Genomic DNA, 22,660 nt, shown 5'->3' on the forward strand with positions numbered 1-22,660 from the left:
CCGTCGGTAAGGGAAATCCAAAATCCTTCATTGTATTATTTTTACTTCTCTCATATTCGTAGAGCTTACTCTGAACCCACATCCCCCTCTCCTTCACCAAGACACTGCATTCACTCTGGCTGCTGATCATTTAGAAAAAAGCTTATATTCAACACCACTATTATGCATCATTTTCCCTCCAGATGTACATACTGTTGTGCAAGGGCAGCTGGGAAGGGGGAGACTGGCTGAGTTTGTCAGCACATCCCTGAAGGTACCATCACAGCGGCTCATACCATGTGTGACCAGTTCTTCAATAGTGGCCGGACTCTTTGACCACATGAACTCATCCAAATTGTATTCAGTACACCAATTAAATCAATACCTGACTGAATAATGACCTACTTTCTTCTTTATGTGACTTCCCCTCCAGCTTACCCACATTCAATCACCATAAAGAACTATGCAAATACATAGTATATCTTTGATCAATTCTTCAAAATAAGCATTTGTCCTATCACTAGGCTGGTAACTTGATATATGCCATTTTCTGACTTTTAAAAAAACACTACTGCATTAAATAGAGTATATTTATTTTTGTAATTGTTATTTTGGAGCTGTATTTCTTGACAATTTTTTTAAAGACCTCTTTAAACTTATATAAATGCTTTATACTATAACTTAATTTTCAGTACTGCAAAGCACAGTCCTTGGTCTAGAATTGGGCCTTCTTTCTTTGGTGAAGGAAATACTTCATAGGTACTTGGTACCCCATCTGTATCACTGGGGATTTTTATATTAATAGTTAGGCCAAAGTCTGTTAGTGTTAGATTGAAAATTTTAAAATAGTGACAGACCCAAAAGAGTCAAAGGCTTCACCATACAGAACCAACAGGAAAGTACAGACTCTAGCACATCAATGTACAAAGCTCTCTTAACACAGCTGTCTACTCCTTTAGACTGGAGGTTCCTTGTGGGTGGGAACTGTGCTATATTTGTACTTGTGGCTCCCTGCCTGGTGTAGTGCCTGGCTTCTAGGAAGTACTTAATAAGTGCTTAAATTAACTAGCACATTACTCATGAAGCCAGGGTAACATTCAATTTCTCCTCAATCAATTACATTTACTTCAGTTTAACTGGGGCAGGAGAGTATAGAAGTTATGCATGTTCCAGAGTCAGACAGAAGGGGGTTTCACATTCTGTTCCAGTAGTAAGAGGCCTTGGACAAGTAATCTTTCTACTCCCAGTTTGTTCTTTTGTAAAATGGGGATAATAATGTTTTCTTCATAGGCTGTAAGGGTAAAATGAAACTATTCATGTATAACGTTCAACACAATGCCTCAAACAAAATAATTATTCATAAATGTTACTATTATCACCCCTACTCCCCAAGTGAAAAGTGCCACAGGCTACTTCACTACCACATTAAAAACAGACTGTAAACACAAAGGTGTAGATTAGTCACCTCGCTTGCCACATCTCTTCATTGGCCACAGACTCCCAAGAAGATGGGTCAAACCTGTAATCATAAGAAAACGTAAGATTATTTTTTCTGCCAGCTATATTGACTGCTACGGATGTGTAATTCTTGTTTTACCATCTTAAAAGGTAGACAAAATAGGCTGGGTCTTGAAATACTGATAGGGACTTTTCTCCTAGAAAAGTTTGATCATTAGGAATTTGAGGTTTTGGTATATGTGCTCTTAATCTGCATAATGAGCCCCAGCCCCACCTGGGAGCAAACAAAGAATCAGCAGGAAGAGGCTGGAGGCATTCGGGAAGCCAGTTGTTCCCAAGACCTGTTAGATGGGCAATGGGGCAGAGGTGAGGCCTGGGTCACTCTGTGGACACAGCTAAGGGCCAAAGCAATGGGTGAGCCTGAAGAGAGGGGAGTCCTATGGGTTTGCCAAACCATTGCTGGAGCTAGGATGCTGCTCCAAGAACACTGGCTAAACCATTAGCTGGGTTTTTCTCTCTTTTAATTAAAATGTCTTGTTATGTGTCTATTTTGACAGAATGGAGGTAATGAGTGATGAGTACTTGTACTGTTATCAGCTGTTTGCAGAACAGGCTACTTTCTAACTTTTCCTTATGGTGGTCACAGAGGGCTTTGATGTAGACTTACTTATCCATCTCTTGCTGGTGCAATCCTGTGGTCTGTTTGCTCACATTGACTCAGAAAACCTCTGCAGCATTTTTAACGTGATCTTGCCTGTTGCTCTTGAATTACAAGAATATTTTCAATATCTGTATAATTATTAGATACAAAATTATCTAACCTTTAAATAATTCATCATTTAAAAAACAGGTAATGGAGGCACACTTCTTTAGGTGGTGACTCATTTTCCCTATGAGAGAGAATCAACTCTATGTAGAAATGCTTCAAGGAAGACTGACTATGCCCAAAACATAACCAGGCTGATGACACACAGCTGGGAAGAAAAAGTCACTCAAGTCCAGATTTTCCCTACGGAGAAGTTATCCCATTCTTGAAGAAAGAAAAATGTATTGATGACAAGTGTATGTGTGTGGAAACTACCACGGAATGCCTTGTAAAGCTCTACGACAGTCAGCGAATATCTTCTACTTTGGGGGTGAGGCACCAGGTGGTGGGCAACAGCGCGCCCTGGGGTGCAGAGGTGGGGGTGCTGCACAGCCAACATGGCAGGACCCAAGCAGCGACAGCCGCCCTTTCCCGGCTGCCCCATCCGTCTCCCCACTGTTCTTTGAACATGAGGACAAGACACAAATTCTCATTCTCTATCAGGATATTCTGTGGGCAGCAGATAGCAATATTAATAATAAATATTAATAAAACAGAATTATCAAAAAATTAAAAGGTATCTCAAAATTAAGTTTCTTAGGCTCACAAAACTGCTACAGTCTAATGAAAAATGTAACTGCTGTTCATACCTTCCATATTCTTCAGTCCAGTTATAGATATTTCTTGTAAGTTGAATCCATTCCTTAGGGTTGAACACAATCTCTGAAGGAACTAATTTGTCACAAGAACCCCAGGGCCAAAGTGAATAGTTCTTTTTCCAGGTTGGGTCACCTTCATGAATTCCTATGCAAACAAATGTTTCTTTTCTATTGAAAACAGAAAAAAAATTTTTTTAAGTTAAAGTTCTAAATATTAAATAAATATAACTCTTGAAAGGCGATTTTTCAGACCTTAAACCTCTGTTACCAATAAACCATTAAACCTCAGTTACCAATAAACCATTTGCAAACATTTTTGGTTTATTTACATCTTTCCCAGATACACTGTTTGAAGTTTATATTAGTGTCTAAAAGCTGTTTTGGGGGCTGGGACATAAATGATAAAACCTACCTATTCCTAACATTGTAAGAAATCACTTGAGGACAAGCATTGTTACAATGAAAACTTTTGTGGACCTGTCTCACATGTAAACATACATATTAATGGGTACCTTTTTTTACTTTACAGGTAGAAATATGTCTTCATTTGTGTCCCTAAGAGGTAGTCTCTCCATAATTCCCGTTCACTTTATTTTTTATCTCTTTTATCATTATTGTATTGTATTTAATATTTGCATTTATAAGTCTGAGTAGCCTGGAAGCATTCTGAGGATGGGCTCATCTTTGAATGAGCTCTGATTCCTACATAGCATGATACATAGCTAATACACAACATTTGCTGAATAAATTAGAAGATTTGAATAATTTTTAGGAGTTTCAAATCCTGCAAAAATCAGAATTAGGAGTGATTTAAATAAGCTTGGTTCAAGAACATTATAATTAAACAGTTCTATTTCAATTTGAGGTATACGCCTTAATAGCTATTGCTAAGTAGAAAAAAAAAGAAGCACATTAAAAGAAATTACTTGCCAGTAAAAAACTTCATGAACTTGGAAGATACTTCCAGCTTAGATTTTTCTGCACCACTTATGACCTCTATAATATTGGAGAAATTTAACTACCTGTGTCTAGTCTCCTCATCTGTGAAATGGGTATATCTTTTCTAGAGCTATTAAAGATTAAATGAATATCTGATATAAAGCATGGTGTTAAAACATAGCAGAGCTCCAGTCGTGGGGAAGATGGAGCAAGCACACTCCACTGTCTCTCGTACTGCACACAACTATTCCTTCTGGGTGGAATACATGTTACAGTTATCTGAGGAGTTTGAGAACTAAATGGTAGAAATAACAGTGGGGAAAGAGACAATAATTCTGAGTCCCACCAAATCTGTGGTGAGTTGACCATTTTGCCCTTGCAAGGTTGCCGAGCCTAGACTCAAAGGGAGCCTGAAACCCAGAAGCACATACCAAGTAAGGACAGAAAGAGCCCCAAGGAAAGCACCTTTTTTCTAGTCCAAGGAGCAGGACAGGGAATTTGTAAGGGTTTAACGAAACAGAGGGAATCCCCTGTATTTTTTCTTTTCTCCTTCCCAAGCCCCAGGCAACCCCATGCGAGCCACTGAGCCAGCAGCACCAGCAGTGCAGAGATGGCAGTGGCAGCTGGACAGGTTCCTACAATCCTGAAGATGGGGAACACTTCTCTCCCTGTTCAAAGGAGCTGTGATCCAAGAGTCAGGGGCAAATTCCCACTGCACTTTGCCTCTCTCTTTTCTCTAGAAGCCTGGCCCCAGATGTAGATACAGTCACAGGAATTGCATAGCAGAACAGGGAAACGAAAGCCTGAACTTTCTGGCCAGAGAGCCAGGAAGGAAGGTTCCAGGGGGCTAGAAAGTATTGGTGTGAACACAGAAAAGAGAGAGATCAAGAGCAATCCCATGAAGTTGTGTATGAACTCCTGGCTTATCTCTGAGTTCAGCATGCATGGATCTGACCCTAAAGAGAGCTTGAGAAATGACCACCACCCACACAGGTCCCAGGCTGGATAGCACACACAGGAACTGATGCAGATAGCACTGCCACTGCTTTGAACACAGAACTGACATTAGAACTAAGTTCACAGAAAGCAGGTCAGAACTTGTAGCCTGAGATTAACCTGGCTGATGGTCTGCTAAACAAACAAAATCAACATTCTCCTTTGGATTTAAATAAGACCCAAATATTCAAAATGCCAGGATACAATCCATAATTATTCAACATAAGAGTAAAGTCTCAACTCACAACAGGAAATCCAATCAATGGATGTCAAATTCAAGATGACATGGATGCTAAGGATTGTCAAAGACTTTTAAATAGCTATTATAACCATGTACACCAAGAAATGAGGGCAAATACTTTTGAAATGAATGGAAAAATAGAAAATCTCAACAGAGACATAGAAGATATAAAAAGGAATCAAATGGAAATTATATACCTGAAAAATACTATGATTTAAATTAAAAATTCACTGGATAGGTTGCATATAAGTTTGAAGACAGAGTGTTGTATATGTTAGTAAATCTGAAGACAGATCAAGAGAAATGATACAATTTAAACAAAAACAAAAAAGATTGAAGAAAATAGAGATTCTCAGGCACCTGTTGGACAATATCAAAAGATGTAACATTGCCTATCACCAGAACCCTAGAAGAAGGGAAAGAATGTGAAGCAGAAAAAATATTTAAAGAAATGATGCCTGCAAAGCTTCCAAATTTTGTGAAAGACACAATCTTAGATTCAAGAAACTCCATGAATCCCAAACAGGTTAAAGTCAAAGAAATCCATGTCCAGATATAATCTTCATCAAACTGCTGAAAACTAAAGACAATCAATCTTGGAAGTAGCCAGAGGAAAACAACACATTTCACACAGGGAAACAATGATTTGAATGACTACGGATTTCTCAACAGAAACCATGAAGGTCAAAAGGATGTAAATTACCATTTTTAAAGTGCTGGGGGTAAAAAAGAATTATCAACCCAGAACTCCGTATCCAGAAATAACCCTTAAAAATGAAGGTGAGATAAAGACATTTTCAGATAAATGAAAGTTAAGAGTTCACTGCTAACAGTCTTGCTTTAAAAGAAATGCTAAAGGAATATATTCAGATGAAAGGGAAATGATACAAAAGGAAAACTTGGAATATTAGGATTTGAAGGAAGAACAATAGATATGGTAAATTTCTGTATGAGTATTTTAGACCAGATTTCTATTTTTTTTTTTTTTTTTGTAGATAATTATTTTTTATTGAAGGGTAGTTGACACACAGTATTACATTACATTAGTTTCAGGTGTACAACATAGTGATTCAACATTTATATACATGACAATTCTAGGTACCAGGTATCACCATACCAAGCTGTTACAATAGACCAGATTTCCCTTAAAATTCAAAATATATTATGACAATTGAAAACAAAAATGTGATAACATGTTTTATATAATATGTATGACAACATAATAAAAACTGGGGAGGAGAAAGGGACTCACATAGCAGTAAGTTTTCTACCTTCCACTTCAAGTATTAAAATATTTATCCTAAGGAGACCATGAAAACCTAAGTATACCTATTGTAATCCCAAGGATAACCACCAAAAAAAGAGACATAGCAAAAAAATTTCAAAAATAATTTAAAATGGAATACTAAAAAAATAAAATTATCCAAAAGAAGGCTGGAAAGGGGAAACACTGGAATGAAAAACAGAAGGAACAAACAGAAAGCAACAAGACATACATCTAAAGATATTGGTATTTACATTAAATACAAATGTTCTAAATATACCAATGAAAAAAACAGCCACTGTCAGAATAGATAATAAAACAAGAACCAGTATATGCCATCTACAAGAAATCCACTTTAAGTATGATACACATGGTTGAAAGCAAAAGGATAAAACAAGATATGTCATTAAAACCCTAATCAAATTAAAACCAATCTCAAACTCCAAAATGGTTCTTCTTGTAAATACAGAGAAAGGTAATAATACCATTCAATTAAGAAAGGATAAAGTTTTCAACAGATAATATTAGGAAAATTTGAGATTCATGGGCAAACAAACCCCAAAAACCAACCAAACAAAAAAACCCCCAAAGCCTTGTCCTAAACCTATCCCCCTTAGCAAGATGAACTCAAAATGGATCATTGATCTGAAATATGAAACATAAAACTATTAAAGTCTTAGAAGAAAACAGGAGAGAATCTTTGTGACCTGGCATTAGGCAGCATTCTTAGATATGACACCAAAAAGTATGACCCATAAAAGAAAAAAAAAATTAATTTCATCCAAATAAAAACTTTTATCTGCAAGAGACACTTTAAAGAGAATAAAAAAGTCAAGCTATAAACTAGGAGAAAATATTTGTGAATCACTTATTTTACATAAGATTTATATTTGGAATACATAAAGAACACTCAAAACACAATAGTAAGAAAACAAATAATCCAATAATCCCACTCCTAGGTATGAAAACATGTTCACACACAAACCTGTACATGAATGTTTCTAAGCTCTATTCACAAATGTCTTAAACTGAAAACAACCCAAATATCCTTCAACAGGTGAATGGAAAAAAAAATGTGGTTAACAGAACCCAAGAATGGACTAACAGTTGCCAAAGGGAAAGGGACTGGGGTGGGGAGTGGGAAGGGAGGGAGAAGGGGAATAAGGGGCATTACAATTAGCACACATAATGTAGGGGAGGGGGGCACGGGGAAAGCAGTATAGCCAGAGAAGACAAGTAGTGACACTATAGCATCTTACTACACTGATGCACACAGTGACTATAATGAGGTATGTGGTGGGGACTTGATAATGGGGGGAATCTAGTAACTACAGTGTTGCTCATGTGATTACATATTAATGATACCAAAAACAAAACAAAACAAAAAAAACTGTGCTCCACCCACACAATGGAATATTACCAAGCAACAAAAAGGAATAATGATACAACAACTTGGATGGATCTCAGAAGCATTATGCCAAATGAAAAATGGCAATAGTAAAAGTTTACATACTTTATAGGTCCACTGTCCATTCTGGAAAAGGTAGAACTGTAGCAGTGGAGAATAGATGGGTGGTTGCTAGGGTAAGGCTTTGGAGACAGTGTGACTGCTAAGGAGCAGCATAATGGAGTCTCCAGGGTCGTGGATCTGTTCTGCATCTTGATTGTTGCAGTGGTTACACAAATGCAAATGTGTTAAAATTCATGTAACTGTACACCAAAAAAAGGTAATTTTACTGCATGTTGAAAATAAAATAGTAGGTGTTTAACATAGCTCCCTTTCTTTCAAAATGTATCCATTTAGACAGCTTTTATATGATGCTGATGGTCTAATGCTTTTGGGAAAAAGATAATCAAGTGCTTTTCAATTGTTCATGCCTTTGACTTAGTAATTAACTTCTGAGAATCTATCCTAATAATTCAAACTTCCATCCTTTCCACAAGAAAACTATATATACCAAGGCATTTGTTGTAGTCTATAATTTTGATAGTTAAAAATTAAGACCTCACATTAAATTTCTACTAGTAGTCCCATTCCCCTAATATTAAGTTACAAATACCTACTAAAAACGTTTACAAAGAGTTTGTAAAACATAAGAAAGTAGTTTTATGATAGTCAATGAAATTAAGCTATCAACTTTGTAAAAAATATGCATTTTTGATATATTTCTTATCTCTTGAGTGATAGGACTGTACCTTTCTTAGTTAAAAAAAAATATTTTCTTATTCTGTAATGAACACATGCTACTTTTTATACTAAAAACTTTATTTTAAATACTGACAACCAATAAGAAATATTTATCCTGAGGCCTTGGTTAGTCAAAAATATTAACAAAAATTTATTGGCCAGAATGTTCATCACTATGCTATATTGTAATAGCCAAACTCTAGGAACAATAAAAATGCCCAAAACTAGAATATTTGTTATAATGAATTTATATGAAAATAATAAACAGTCAAAAAAATGACAGTGATGAAGACATTTTGAGTACATGGAGAAATGTTTATGATATGCTTTTAGGTAGAAAAAATCTGGACAGGAAACTAAGTATTATCCTAGCTAGTATAGTGGGACTGTGAGAGTATGTAAATGTATGCATATAAATAAATAATTGTTAAAAATGAATGGAATTCCAAAAGTTGCCAAAATGTCATCAATGGATATATTGAAAGACAGATGACACTGATTCTCTTCTTGACACTTGTCTGTACTGTCTATAGAGTTTCCACAAGGAGCATGCAATATTTCCATGATGAGGACATGCTTCATCCATGACTATAGGATAAGGCCCTTCATGATCTGGGTCCCACCATCCCTGCATACTCTATCTGTCACCTAGCTCTCTAAGCCCTGAGCTCCAAACATACTGGGCGACCCACTTTCCCAGAGCTCAGCAGGCCCTTTCCATGACTTTGCACATGCACTTCCCTTGTATCAGCCTTTTCCCAGCCATTTGGCAAATTCCTACTTAGCCTGGAAGCCTCCAACAAGAGGTGGGGCCCTGCCCATGCATCTACAGCAAGCATTTGTTGGGGCATTTTGGACACCCATTATTTATTAAATAAATGCCAAATGAATGCCCCAGGCAGAATTAATTGCTTCCTCACCCATACTTCCAGAACACTTGGCTTATACCGCCAGCTAAGTCATCCATTCAGTAAAGACACATTGAATATTTACTGTGTCACACTTCACGAGGCTTTGCTAGCATAGATCTTATCCTATCATATTTGGCCAGTTGCCTTCATCTCTATGAATATATATACAACTAGACTGTGGTTTACTTGAATTTGAAACTGAGTCTCTTTCTATTGCTATGGCCTAATACAACCTGGAACAGCACATTTATAAATGTTTGATACACATGGTTGGGGTTGAATTTTGGGAATAGAATACATTTAATGGTGTACACATTTAAATAAAAAAATACATTTAAATAAAAATTCACAAAAATGCCTGTTTGGGGATGGTAATGAGTCTTAATGTTTTATTTCAGACTAGAACAATTAAATATTACTCTCACAGCACATTTATATCCATTGCTTCATAGTACTTCATGAGCCACAGTAAATGTCAGGCTCTGAACACCAAAAGTATCACATTATTATATTCTTAATCAAGGATAATTTAACTTTGGAGTTCACAAAGAATTTCTGAAGTTCCTTTTATATAAGAATAGAAATTGTGAAATAAGGTTTTCTTCTTCACATTCTTGGGATTTCTTCACAATCTCAAGCATTTCATGGACAGGAGAAATGCTCAACACTATACCACTGAAGATACTATTTATTCTTGACCTCAACTATGAATAATTTTGTGTTTGTAAGTATAGAATTCACAATTCTTACATGTTATCTCAGCCAGCATAACTGTAGGTATTTTTCTTATTTATAAAAATGCCTTATCCTTTATAAAAAAAATCTTTAAACTATTTTTATATAGTGATTATTCCTGGAAAACACTTGCTTTATACTTAAAAGGGGGCAAGAGCATTGATCGGGGCGAAACTATAATTGCTTGTGATCCACCTGCAATGACTTCAAGTAGGCAGGCACATTTCCAATGTCTCTGAATTGTACTAAGATCTCATTTGCTATTCTTGCTAATCTGTCTTTATTTTTCCTTTACCCAGAACAATAACATTTATTTCTGCCTGCCCTCATTTATGCACAGATATTCAATTTAATTACAAAGATAATCTCACCGGTGGCAGGGAAATAGGTGTAGAAAATTGGTCTTTGGATGAGGCACAGCTGCTACATAAACAATTTTAGAAAAGCTTAAGATTTTAGAAAAGCTATTATATGAAAAGAATGCTTACTGTTTATTTACTTCAAGAAAATGATAAAGATTAAATGTGACCATTCCACTAGGTAATATTCCTTCCACAGGATTCCACCGGTTTCCAGGAAAGTTGACACCTGGTAAATGCTTTGCCATCTTGGGTAAATACCACTCATAAGTCATCATCTATCAGAAAAATAACATACCATGCCACATTATTAATGCATTTCTAAAAATGAATCAAGTTAATCAAGTATAATGAAGAAGTCCTAACATGTGGATATACTTACTAAATATAATCATAACTGGAAAACACAAGCACAGCTGAAGTATGACTACTCTTCTGATGACCCTGGGTTTCATTCCTGAAGCTCTATCGTGGGTAACAACAGCGCCTTGCTTCATTTCACATCCATGCATTTGACAGACTACCCAGAGTGACCTTCCCCCATTCTTACACCTAGAGAATGTGTACTCGACTTTCAGAGCAAGTTTCATACCACTTCCTCTATGATGTCTGCCCCAGTTTCCAAGGCAGAATGATATGCCCCTACAATAGTCGGCACCTACTCTACCATAGCTCTTACCCTAATCCCCATTAGACTGCAGGCTCCCAGAGGGAAGGGACTGTATCTTTTCACCTTTGTGCTTCTGTGCCTAGCAGAATGCCTGGCATAGAACAGTTGTCAAATTATGTTTGTTGAAGTTGAAATGTCTTTGATGGCCAGATTACAGAATTTAGGCAAAATATGGAGATGTGTTATTACTCCATTCTTTCATTCATTCACTCAAAATAAGAAAGCATTGCTCATCTATAATGAGGAAGATAAAATTTCTGCCCTTGAGAAACTCAATCATACGATAATAATAGGCCTCATAGATAAAAACCTTTTAGGCTAAATTACCTGAATTTATTAGCATCTCAAAATTAATTACATAGCCTTACATGTTTTTTTATTAAAATATATCACTAATATCAGGAAAAATAATTTTTGTTAAATTTATACTTATTAATACTTTTCTATGCATGTATATGTACAGATTCCCTTTTTTAGAGAAGACTCCTATTTACACTTTCAAAGCTTTGTTAAAGTTTGGATATCATTATTTGAGCAAACCATGTTTATATTTTACTTGTTTTATACAAGTCATTTACCTAGAAAGGACAAATTAATTCGAATCTAATTGTTTGTTGTAAATACTCAAAAAATACATATTGAATTAGGTTTTACTACCCAGCAGTTTCAGTTCTTAGGGATATTAATATTAATTAAATACTCACTACATGATATGATCTTAATGTTTCTCATTTAATTCTCATACTAGCCTTACTATGTGAGAATAATTATGTCAGATACTGTTTATTGTCCACTCAACAGCCAGTAACTTTTCCTTCTCACTAACACAATCCTGATTTTGATCAGGTAGTGTAGGGCAGCAGTGTGCTGGATCTAGTCATTCCTCTTTGCTAGTGAGTAGTTTAGGAGAGGGCATATGACCCAAAACTGGTTATTGGGGCCAAGTGGAGGGCTGCTGCAGGATCCTGAGGTACATGTTACTCTTTCTCTCTCTCTCTGCCTCAGCAGTTTGCTGCATTTCAGGATGTGATGTTTGGAACTGGGCACTCATCAGTTCAAGATGGATGCAGAAAAGCTGCCCAGAACACTGACATCATTGAACTGCTTGTGTTACCAATCCTAAAACCTCCTATCTCCAAACTATTTGTTATGTGAAATTAAAAACACCACAGTTTAAGCTACTCTTAGTCAAGTACTTTGTTTCTTGCACTTAAAGCATCTTAACTTATACAACGATCATTTCCATTTTATAGATAAGGAAATAGAAACTCTGAGAAGAAAAACCATTAGTGACATCACAGATCTAGGAAGTGACAGAATGAGGTCTTGAATTTCAGTCTAATTAACTTTGAAATCCATGCTTCTCAACTACAGTAGCTGCCATCCCACACACTATTTAAAATTGTAGTGCAATACCATATTATCCCAAATAACCTGGCTTTTGTCACAAGCTAGACTGAAGATCAAATTAATTGATTTGTGTACATGATATAAATGCAAACTTACAAAAATGTGTGTAATATGCAAATTTCCCTCTATTTGCAAATCAGTTCATACAGTTTTCTCCAAAAAATTCTAATTATTCATTAATTCAACAAAATTTATTAAATAAGTATTGTGCCTGGTAATTTGGTCAATTAAACCAATCATAGTATTAAGATTAGTATCAAGATTAAGAGTTGCCTTTCCCTGATGACTGTTCTAAAAAAAGATATTTTTTCCCCTTTTAATTATTCATGGTTTAAATAACAAAACTTATAGTTTGAATATATTTCTTCAGGTACAGAAAATTTTTATATCAGACCTCAAAATTTTCACAAGTCCTCTCCAAGGATATTTTTGTCATAAGATCAACAAAGTTTACACACAAATTCTATAGCGGAATTGTAGCTAATAATATCTACTTTGAGCGAAATGTTTATTTACCTGCAATATGACTTATTTTATATTCAACCTAGTTTATATTTTAATCCCTGGACCAGTGGGCAGTGTTAATTTGAATGGTTGTATTGTCTGCATGTAAAATAATTATTTAAAAATAATCTTATAATACAGTATTTTCATGGTTTGTCATGTGAACTAAAGACCTGGAACGTAATTTGAATCTAATAAAAAATTCATTAGTTTATACAATATTCAGTTTGAATGAAAAAGAGCAACTCATATGATTTATACTAATTAAAAATAAACAAAAGAGTGTGATATATATTTTATCTAAGAGTGATCACAAAAACTGTACCCATTCACTGTTAAAAATTAGTTTAAGAAAACACATTTGTTTTAAAGTAATGACTGTTACTTCATGTTTCATATACTTACTTCCTGATCCACTAATGAAATATCTGGCCTCAGGCCCTCGCAATAATGCATGTAGCGGAGAGAATTCCCTGGCAAATCTCCTCTGAGTAAAATAATTGCATCATGAGGCATAGAGGATAGAAGATTCTTTGCAAATTTATCAATCACATAGTTGGTTCTTTGGTCACAAATGCTAAATAAAAGGATCAAGAGACATTAAAATAGCAACATATTGCTGCAGTTTTAATAAGGCTGGGCTTATTTTCTGCTCCATGCTTTCCCCATCATAAAATCTACATTTAGTGTTTCAAAGTATTCTAATTTTTATCTTCTATGAAAATACATGTATTTGAAAAGAGAACACTATCTTCTTAAAGAAAAGGAGAAAGAACTAAATGTGAAACTGAAAAAAATCAGTGTACTGCTTTACTCAGGATTTATAATCATTTCCATAAAAAGGGTATCAGTTGGTGCTCAAGAATATACCCTTTTTTCCTGAAAGCACACCCAGTTTCACTGAAAAGTAAGGTTTCTGATTCCACTTGTAATTTAAGGCAATTCCATGTTAACTCCATCAGGTTCAAAGGAATTTTCAGAAATGCAGAAGGAAATCTAGTTTCTGGCATAAATTTGTACGACACTTGTCTGACTGTCCTGCATGCAGGTTGATCCTTTCCACCACTTCCATGAAACACAGGCCCCCTTGTTCCTCTCTCCCCTCTAGACTGATAAATAATTAGGAGTGAGACCAATGAGAAGGAAGGGAAGGAGTGGCTGGTTGAATTGTTTGCTTCTCACCATGTATTATTTGCCTTTGCCAACAATGATATAACTCTTTTCAATAATGAAGCAGACTTTTTAATTTCAAAGAAAACACATAAATTCTGAGAGCTTTTCATGAAAAAAGAAAAAGACTACAAGAGAGTAAAAGCCTCAACAAAGGGAAAAGCAGTTCCTGATATTATCAATATCATTATATTTAATGGGGCTGAGAAACACAGCCTAAAGTCGAATCACTGAGTTAGCTTCAAAGTCATAAAGCTGATGCAACAATATTCTACTATGATTCCCTCACTTTTCTGCCACCCCAAAAGTTGCTATCTATTCCATTCTTCTGGGGGCAAATAAAAGAACCAAAACAAGATAAAACCACACAGCCTGTGCAAGCATCCCTGGTGTTGCATCTGGATTGCCCTAAAAACCCAAGCCAGGAGAAGATGGGTTTTAAAAAAAAAAAAGCTTGGGAAACACTGTGAGCTTTGCAAACTGTGTTTGAGCTAGCTATGGGGCTGTGTCTTGGTGTGCCTTTCCCTCTCACAAGGTCTCCTGGCAATGCAGCCTTCCTAACACTGGCCTGACCAGTATTATAACGAATATCAGTTTTTAAAGTTTGGTTTAAAGAGGAAATTTAACCTTTTAAAATACCAATCAGATTTCACTGTAACAAAACTCCAATGGACTGTTCCACTTCTGTGATGTTTACTTAACTGTTGGCAATAAATGAACTATCATCTAAAACTTGGACATCTTTTATAACAGACTGAGACTTTCATCAGAATGGTTACTAAACAGATTCTGAAAAATACATAAGGGTTAAGAAACAATTAGAACTTTGATTATTTCAAAATAATGAAATTCACTATTGCAGAATGAACTATATAAGGGCCAGGTATTACTCAAAAGATGAAATCTTTGAAGCACAAAGATAATTATTTTAGGGCATACTAAAAGGCTCAAATGTCTTTACTCTCCATCCAATGGTATTTTAGATCATGGAATTTTACAGATTCTATAAAATATCTCTACGGTTCCTTAGAGGAAAATACACAAATTGTTGTATATGCACCAGCCAAACCCTTGCTTGCAATGCCCTGAAACTGTACATCACTCATGCTGAGATTCTGGCTCAAAAGTTTAAGAAGGATTGCATTCAGACCAAGCTGTCTCACTTTGAAAACCAATGGAAGTTAAAGGTCAAATAAAGCCCTAGCATCTAAACTTCCAAATGTCTCTGGCTTGAGCACTACTTTTCATAAAAACAACCATGTGTTACCTGAAATTAGAATATATTTGGTAAGTTACAAAAAGAGTTGCTGAAAGCCATTCCAGGCACTGGAGCCCATTGGTGTTCAACACTCGGTTACTCTCAGAAACAAGGGTGGCCAAACCGATGCCAGCGAGGACGGCCACCACCGCATTGCTCTGCATCCAGAATCGTTCTACCTGTGCAGGAGACATGCAGAAGTACATCTAGTTGACTGGTTTATGCAATCAGGTACTTAAATATTTTAAAAGTATATTGCATACACCTTGTTGCTTATGCCTGCTGTCATTCAGGTCTTCTTAACTGATTTCCCCAATCCAACTCCAGGTCACTTTATTTCTCAATTTCCAAATATTCCTCCTTTCTGTTGTGACATGTGACTCTCACATTCTTCTCAGTCCTATGGCCTTCATCTTGAACCTCTGCCATAGGTAAGGTGGAGAAGGTGGAGAAATGCTTTTGCTTTACTCCTGATGTTTCCTTCTCGGTGGAGAAGCTCCATTAGCATAATGTCCCCTCACTGGTTTCTTCCTGTAGGATTGTAGGGCCTGAGTTGATAGAAGAGTTTGGGATCTGGGTCTGGGCCTGTGTAGCCTGCCCATTCCTTTCTGTTTTTCTTGGAAGTGACAGACTTGTCCAGGGGCAGACTCTGTGACTGGCGCACTGATGGGGTGGAAGTGGGGTCTGGTGGGTAAGCCTGTCCATTCTAGGATGCAGTATGAGGAAACCCCCTTGCCCACAAGTATAAGCCACATTCTCCCATCTCAGTGTTATCAGCAATAAAGGTGATTCTTCCATCTGCTTTACTGGTTTATTTCGTTTCTTAATTGATTCAGAACTCAGGTGAGCTAGGGTATTATTTATTAGGCCTCTTAAACACACACACACACACACACACACACACACACACACACACACACAACCCAGGTGATTTCAGCTTTCAAAAAGAGCTTATAGTTTCTACTATACAGAGAAGAAATCCCTTCTAAGGAAAAACAGAAATGTGGTGGCTCTTATGCACAGTTCTAGGCCTGGGTAGGTATGAAATGAAGGAATGTGTCAATAAGAACCCCCAATTACAAACCATATTTCTTTGCTATTAAAAAAAACAATTCCTGGAAAAGTACAGTAGTACCAGTATCTGCAAGTACACACAGAAAATGACTAAGTTAAATCTACTTTATATTTATTTTTCTATTTAACTACTGTGTTAACTTTTCATTTTTCTTTTGCTAAAAAGAGGCCCACACTTACCGGTTCAGTAATTTAACTTTTCACTTCTACTAATGTATATATAATTCGAACTACTTCTGAAATAGTTTGGTCTACAAGATTCATGAAAGACAAATCTGTACATTCTTCACCAAAGTTTCTGATCAAGGATATGTCTAAGTAAAACTTACCACACCCATGAAAAGTGGTTTTGAAATATCTAAATTTGCTCTCCAAGCAAAGAACAATGAATAAATGCAAAACATTCCAGTGAAAAGCCATACTAATGATGGGTTCTTTCTGTCCCTATAAAAAAAAATGTACAAAATCACTTACATGCATGAATATTGATAATAATATTACATGGTTTTAAACTATATTAAAAAATATTTGCACCTCTAAAGCTTCCTTATTTTAACTAGGAACAAAGAAAGATCTCAGTTTAAAAAAATCTGAGTTGGAATGCATAACTAAGAGTACTAAATTATGCACTGTACCATATATTATAGACAACTTAACTTGGAACTATGCAGCAAAAGATACAAAGTTAAAATCCACAGAAGAAATACAAAGAATTAACCTTGTTAAATTTAAGATGTAATTAAACATATACAAAGCAAAGAATAATTTTATTCATCAAAATTATAAAGATTTTAAAATGACAAATCTCAATGTCAATGAGAATGTCGTAGTATGAGCATGCTAGTATAATCTTTAAGAAAAGTTAATCTGATACTATATATCAAGAGCCTTAAAAATATTCACTCATTGATCCAATAATTTGACATGTAGGCATAAATCTTTAAGCAATAACCAGAAATGTGGATAAAGATTAATCCATAAAAATGCTTTGGTATTACTTATAATAGCAGAAAAAGTGAAGCAACCAAAAAATCCTCAAATATGAGAACATTTAAATTATTTTCCTAATTGATGGATGGAAAATTACATAGTCACTTAAATGGTTTTAAGTTTTTATTTTTATGGTATAAGAAACTGCTCATAACATTGTGTTAAGGATGCAAAACTATAAATGTGTATATATATATATATATATATATATATATATATATATATATATACATTTAAATCAAAATACATTCAACAGAATAGAAAGTAAATGAACAAAAATTAATGGGGGTTAATAGTGCTATATTTTTTAGATTTTTTTAATCATTGGAGATTACTTTTATCTACAGAGGAATTCAAATAATTGTTTCTTTTGCAGTGCAATGATAATAGTTGGCTATGGGCAGAGTAAGGAATCAATCAGAAGTTTAAGAATCTAATGACTTGCTTTGTTAGACTGCAATCTGCTGCTCTATCTTTCAAAATCCCTCATTTATAATTAAAAAAAAACCCAACAAGAAAGCAATATATATTTGCCTCAGTAGAAGTGGTTAGGGCCATTTAAATAGAGCAATTTAAAATAACACTGGCAATGACTTATTGCAAATACTAATTGATTTAATGAACACGGGAAAAATAACAGGAAAAGGATTTATATTACTCACTTTCTTGCTAAACATATATTTGCCCAAATTGCAAGAGCTTGAATGTTGAATGAGAGTTGGGTCCTCATATTCATTACCTGAGAACTGTAAAAGATAGATTATCTTTTACAACTTACTCGTGGTCAGAAACAAATCTGGTTAATTCCAAATAAAACAGTTTTTGTAGAACACATCTGATTATGTACTGAATAGTTTATAAGAGTCATATTTTTAAATGACTGTTTCTTTTAAATCCAGGAGAAAAATGTAAATTCAGGAGAAAAAGCTAAGCAGTTCTAAGATGTTTTCTAATTGTAACACTGGCTTACCAACTTAGAGAATTTGGGATAGCAGCAGAACAAATAATTCTTCTGTATTTGTGACACTAGTACACTCTATTGATGTTGTAAACCAACTTGTATCCCCAGTTGGTTTGATAAGAAGTCATCTCAAATCGGTTTTTGAACTTTCTTCTGTCACAAGTGTAGATGTGGCCTTCAGTGATTTAGCAACTGATAATAAAACTAATTCAAATAATTATCTGGAGATCAATCATGAAGAAAAAAAGACAAGAGAAGTGAACTCCAATCATTCCTTGCTGGGTTATCTTCTTCCTTAAAAGGCTTCCTTGTTTTCTATATTATTTGGTTCAAAAAATGTTTAAGAAACCTCTGAGAAGTGTATTTTTTTCCAACAATTAAGCTAAATTCATCCATTAACTAATAAGCATTTTCCAAGTGTTATCTGAGTTTTAAAACAGCTCTAGCAGTCTGCAATTTTTTTTAAAAAAGAAATGACTCTATACACCATCTTGGAGAACATTCCTCTCCCTACTGGCAATTTTCCTGGAGAAAATGTGATGCCGTAATTGTGGAAACCACACAATATGTACTTTATTAATGAAGACTCATCTACTATGAGAAGATATTCTTGCTCATTTTCAAATACACTTGAAAAATTGATTCCAGCATGAGGCCCATTTCAAACCATCTTCAAAAGGAATGAAGTCAGTCTCAAAATTAATTCTCGGAGATCTGTTGCTTAAATTAAGCTCTAAAACATGCTCATTGCCTAAGGTTAGTTTCAATAATTTCCTTTTACAGGATTGCAATTTAGAGATATGCATGGGGAAAGAATTGAATTTGCTTGACTGTAAAAGGGTAGATGATTAGGTTCAATCATTTTGAAGGATTTTCTAGTGAGCTAATTATGAGTTGCCTTTCTCAACACTCTTGTCCACCTGAAACAATTAAAGACTAGAAATTCTCTCACACAATCAGACAGTGCTAGGATTATGCCTCAACTCTACATTATGATTTGGTTCGAACAAATAGTATGAGTGGTCATCACTTTTGTCAAGACGTTTTTCTTAACAAAGGGATATAACCTAACTGCTCTTACTTCAACGTAAAGGAGGCCTTTAAGTTCCTCAACAGATAACTCTTATGGGCAAGTAATAAAAGTTAAATGTATGGTCTCGGATTACTCTTCAGAGTTCACTGGAGTTCATGTGGGATTTGTGAAAGCAAAATATACCTTTAACCCTGAATGTGCTAACAACCCAGAAGGCAGCTTATGAAAGAACAGGCAGTGAATCTTTTGGAATGGAGCAAAGCAGAATAAAGCAAAAGCCCAGAGACATTGGTAAAGTTGTCTTTATCTTTAAAAGGGAAGCTGATCTTCATGCTAACTTCTCCACAACAAAAAAGAAAAAGCAGCCACAAAAGTCTCAGTCAGACATAAAAGTAAATATTTAAAATCAATGTAAGAACCATCAAGAAGTTACATAAGAATAATTGGTGGCAGGAAAATATTTTCAAGATAAAGTATAAAAAGAAAACAGCAGGCTAATAAAACAGAATATATATTATGATCCGATTTCTTAAAACAAAAAAAAATTAGAAAGATACACACAAAAATGTTAATGGATTGATAACAGTAGTTATCTCTGAATGTTACAATTACAGTAATTTTAATTTTCTTATTTTTACTCGTCTGTATTTTCTAAAGTTCCTATAATGATTATGTATTATTTTTTTGGAGTAGGGAAAAAGGTCATTTTTTTTTTGGTATAATTAATCTACAATTACATGAGCAACATTATGGTTAAAAAAAGGTCATTTAAAAAGAAAAAAAAAGGCAGGATGGAAGGAAGCACGAAAGCTAGCAAGTAAACAAGATAGAATTTGTAAGGATCTATGAACTGCCTCTTATGTAGACTTGAAATATTCTCCCATCTCCCATATTTTTTAAGTGGTTTAAACAGTCCAGAGAATCATAAATTAATAATTAGTTAGGATATCACTTTAGTGTTATAAAAAACTATTCTTCCTTATTTTAGAACGAAAATATAAAAATAATACAGGATTGGTAGTATGTAAATTATCTTAATCTGTATAGGTTTTAAAGCAAATATTAACCCACTTTTTATAGAATACTAGTAGATAACGTAGATGAAATATATTTACTTTAGCTGGTTCTAATAAGGTTGGATGTTAAAAATATGTAAGGCAAAAACAGAGCTTAGGGAGAGCTTAAAAGTTTTAAGAGACATTAAATTAAGCTCTTAAGAACTGAAAAAGCAAAGCTCAATCCAAAATAACGGGAAATAATTGCTCTGATTGTAAATAAGTTATAAAATATCTCTGAAAAAAGGAAGATATATAAAACCAGAACAAAGAAATTACTTATAAAGCAACTCTACATTGTGTTATTTTGTAGCCAACTGAAAGGTGAACCATTTTACTTTTATATATAGTCTTCTAATAGTTTTGTCACTGTTGTATTTACTGGTCAATAAGCTTTACCTTATTGAAGGAAATGTTAGAATATATGACAGTATACACAAACAACTGTTTACTGCACAGGTGAAAACTACTTCTTGGATATACTGCTTCACAAAGAGATAAACTCAGAAATCCTACAAACCATTTAGGGAACTAATAGAGAATATATTTAAAAACAGTTTCAAATATTTCATACTCACAGCAGAATTTTAGACATACTGGATCCTACTTCAGATTTGGCCTAAACATAAAAGAGAAAAGTTTACTTGCATAAGCATTAAGCTGAAGCTTTGTGAAGCTATTATATTTTAACTGTCTGGATTTAAAAGATATATGGTTTTTGTTTGCTTGCTTTTTTTAACCATAATTGCACTCTCTGTTTTAAAATCTCAGTATAGTTAATAGTTGATATATAATATTACATTGGTTTCAGGTGAACAACATAATGATTCAACAATTATATACATTATGAAATGCTCACCATAAGAGTTGTTACCAGCTGTCACCATACAAAGACATTACGATATTATTGACTATATTCCCTATGCTGTACTATCTCATCTTCATGAACGTATTTACTTTAGAATTGGAAGTTTATCCCTCTTTATCCCCTTCACCTATTTTGCCCATCCTCCCTCTCTCCCGCACATAGCAACCACCAGTTTGTTCTTTGTGTTTATGAGTTTGCTTCTGTTTTGTTTGCTTGTTCATTTGTTTTACTTTTTAGATTCCACATATAAATGAAATCATATAGTATCTGTCTTTCTCTGTCTGACTTAATTCACTTAGCATAATACCCTCTAAGTCCATCCAGATTTCACAAATGACAAGATTCCATTCTTTTTTATGGCTTAATAATATCCATTGTATATGTACTATATCTTTATCCATTAATCTTTTGATGGACACTTAGGTTGCTTCCATATCTTGGCTATTGTAAATAATGCTGCAATAAACACAGGACTACATATATCTTTTTGAATAGTGATTTTGTGTTCTTTGGGTAAATTCCCACAAGTGGAATTACTGGGACATATGGTATTTCTAAAGATACATGTTTTAAATATGCAGTGCAACATCTGTCTTCATTCTTTACTTCAGTCTTACAGAACTTTTTAAGAGAAGTCAGTGAAAACTAAACATGGACAGCCTTTAGGAAGAATTTCAGAAATAACTGGGTAAAAATTAGTTAAACTATTCCAGCAGGAATGATTAACACATTAATGAATTAATAGACTTTACACTTTTGTTACAAAGTGCCTTTACACTCTTTTTTGGGCACTCTGATTAGAGCTCATTATTACCTGTCAGTCTATAATTTCACATGTATGTGTGAATTATACAAATTTCAAATCTGGAATGGCCCTCAAGCAATAGTTTAATGGAATAACCAATACAAGAGAACCAAAATATAAGTTTAAAGTATCAAACTCCTAAATCAAGAAAACAATGTATACATACAAACAACGTATATAATGTATAGTTAAGGGATAAATGGTTTAAAAAATCTATCCCCCCACCATTCATTTAAGAACCAGAACCACATGAATACTGTAAGGTATCTCACAAAGCCCTCAGAGGCCTCACCTTGCTCTTCCCTGGTGGTAACTGTGAACTTGAATT

The 22,660-nt window shown here is 34.7% G+C and overlaps 1 protein-coding gene across 6 annotated transcripts in view; it reads right to left on the bottom strand.

Annotated features, from left to right (window-relative positions):
* Nucleotides 1-22,660, bottom strand: part of TMEM260 (transmembrane protein 260) — a 76,631-nt gene that overhangs the window by 4,700 nt on the left and 49,271 nt on the right. For all 6 annotated transcript variants that reach the window (XM_036918631.2, XM_036918621.2, XM_036918642.2 and 3 more), the window contains 8 exons: nt 21,238-21,278; nt 18,273-18,356; nt 16,950-17,064; nt 15,556-15,725; nt 13,524-13,695; nt 10,664-10,812; nt 2,893-3,069; nt 1,445-1,498 (listed from right to left, as the gene is read on the bottom strand). In XM_036918631.2, coding sequence (XP_036774526.1) covers nt 1,445-1,498; nt 2,893-3,069; nt 10,664-10,812; nt 13,524-13,695; nt 15,556-15,725; nt 16,950-17,064; nt 18,273-18,356; nt 21,238-21,278 — 962 coding nt within the window. The remainder of the gene's footprint in view (nt 1-1,444; nt 1,499-2,892; nt 3,070-10,663; nt 10,813-13,523; nt 13,696-15,555; nt 15,726-16,949; nt 17,065-18,272; nt 18,357-21,237; nt 21,279-22,660) is intronic.

Source organism: Manis pentadactyla, chromosome 11, assembly GCF_030020395.1.
Source record: "Manis pentadactyla isolate mManPen7 chromosome 11, mManPen7.hap1, whole genome shotgun sequence".
Taxonomy (NCBI): domain Eukaryota; kingdom Metazoa; phylum Chordata; class Mammalia; order Pholidota; family Manidae; genus Manis; species Manis pentadactyla.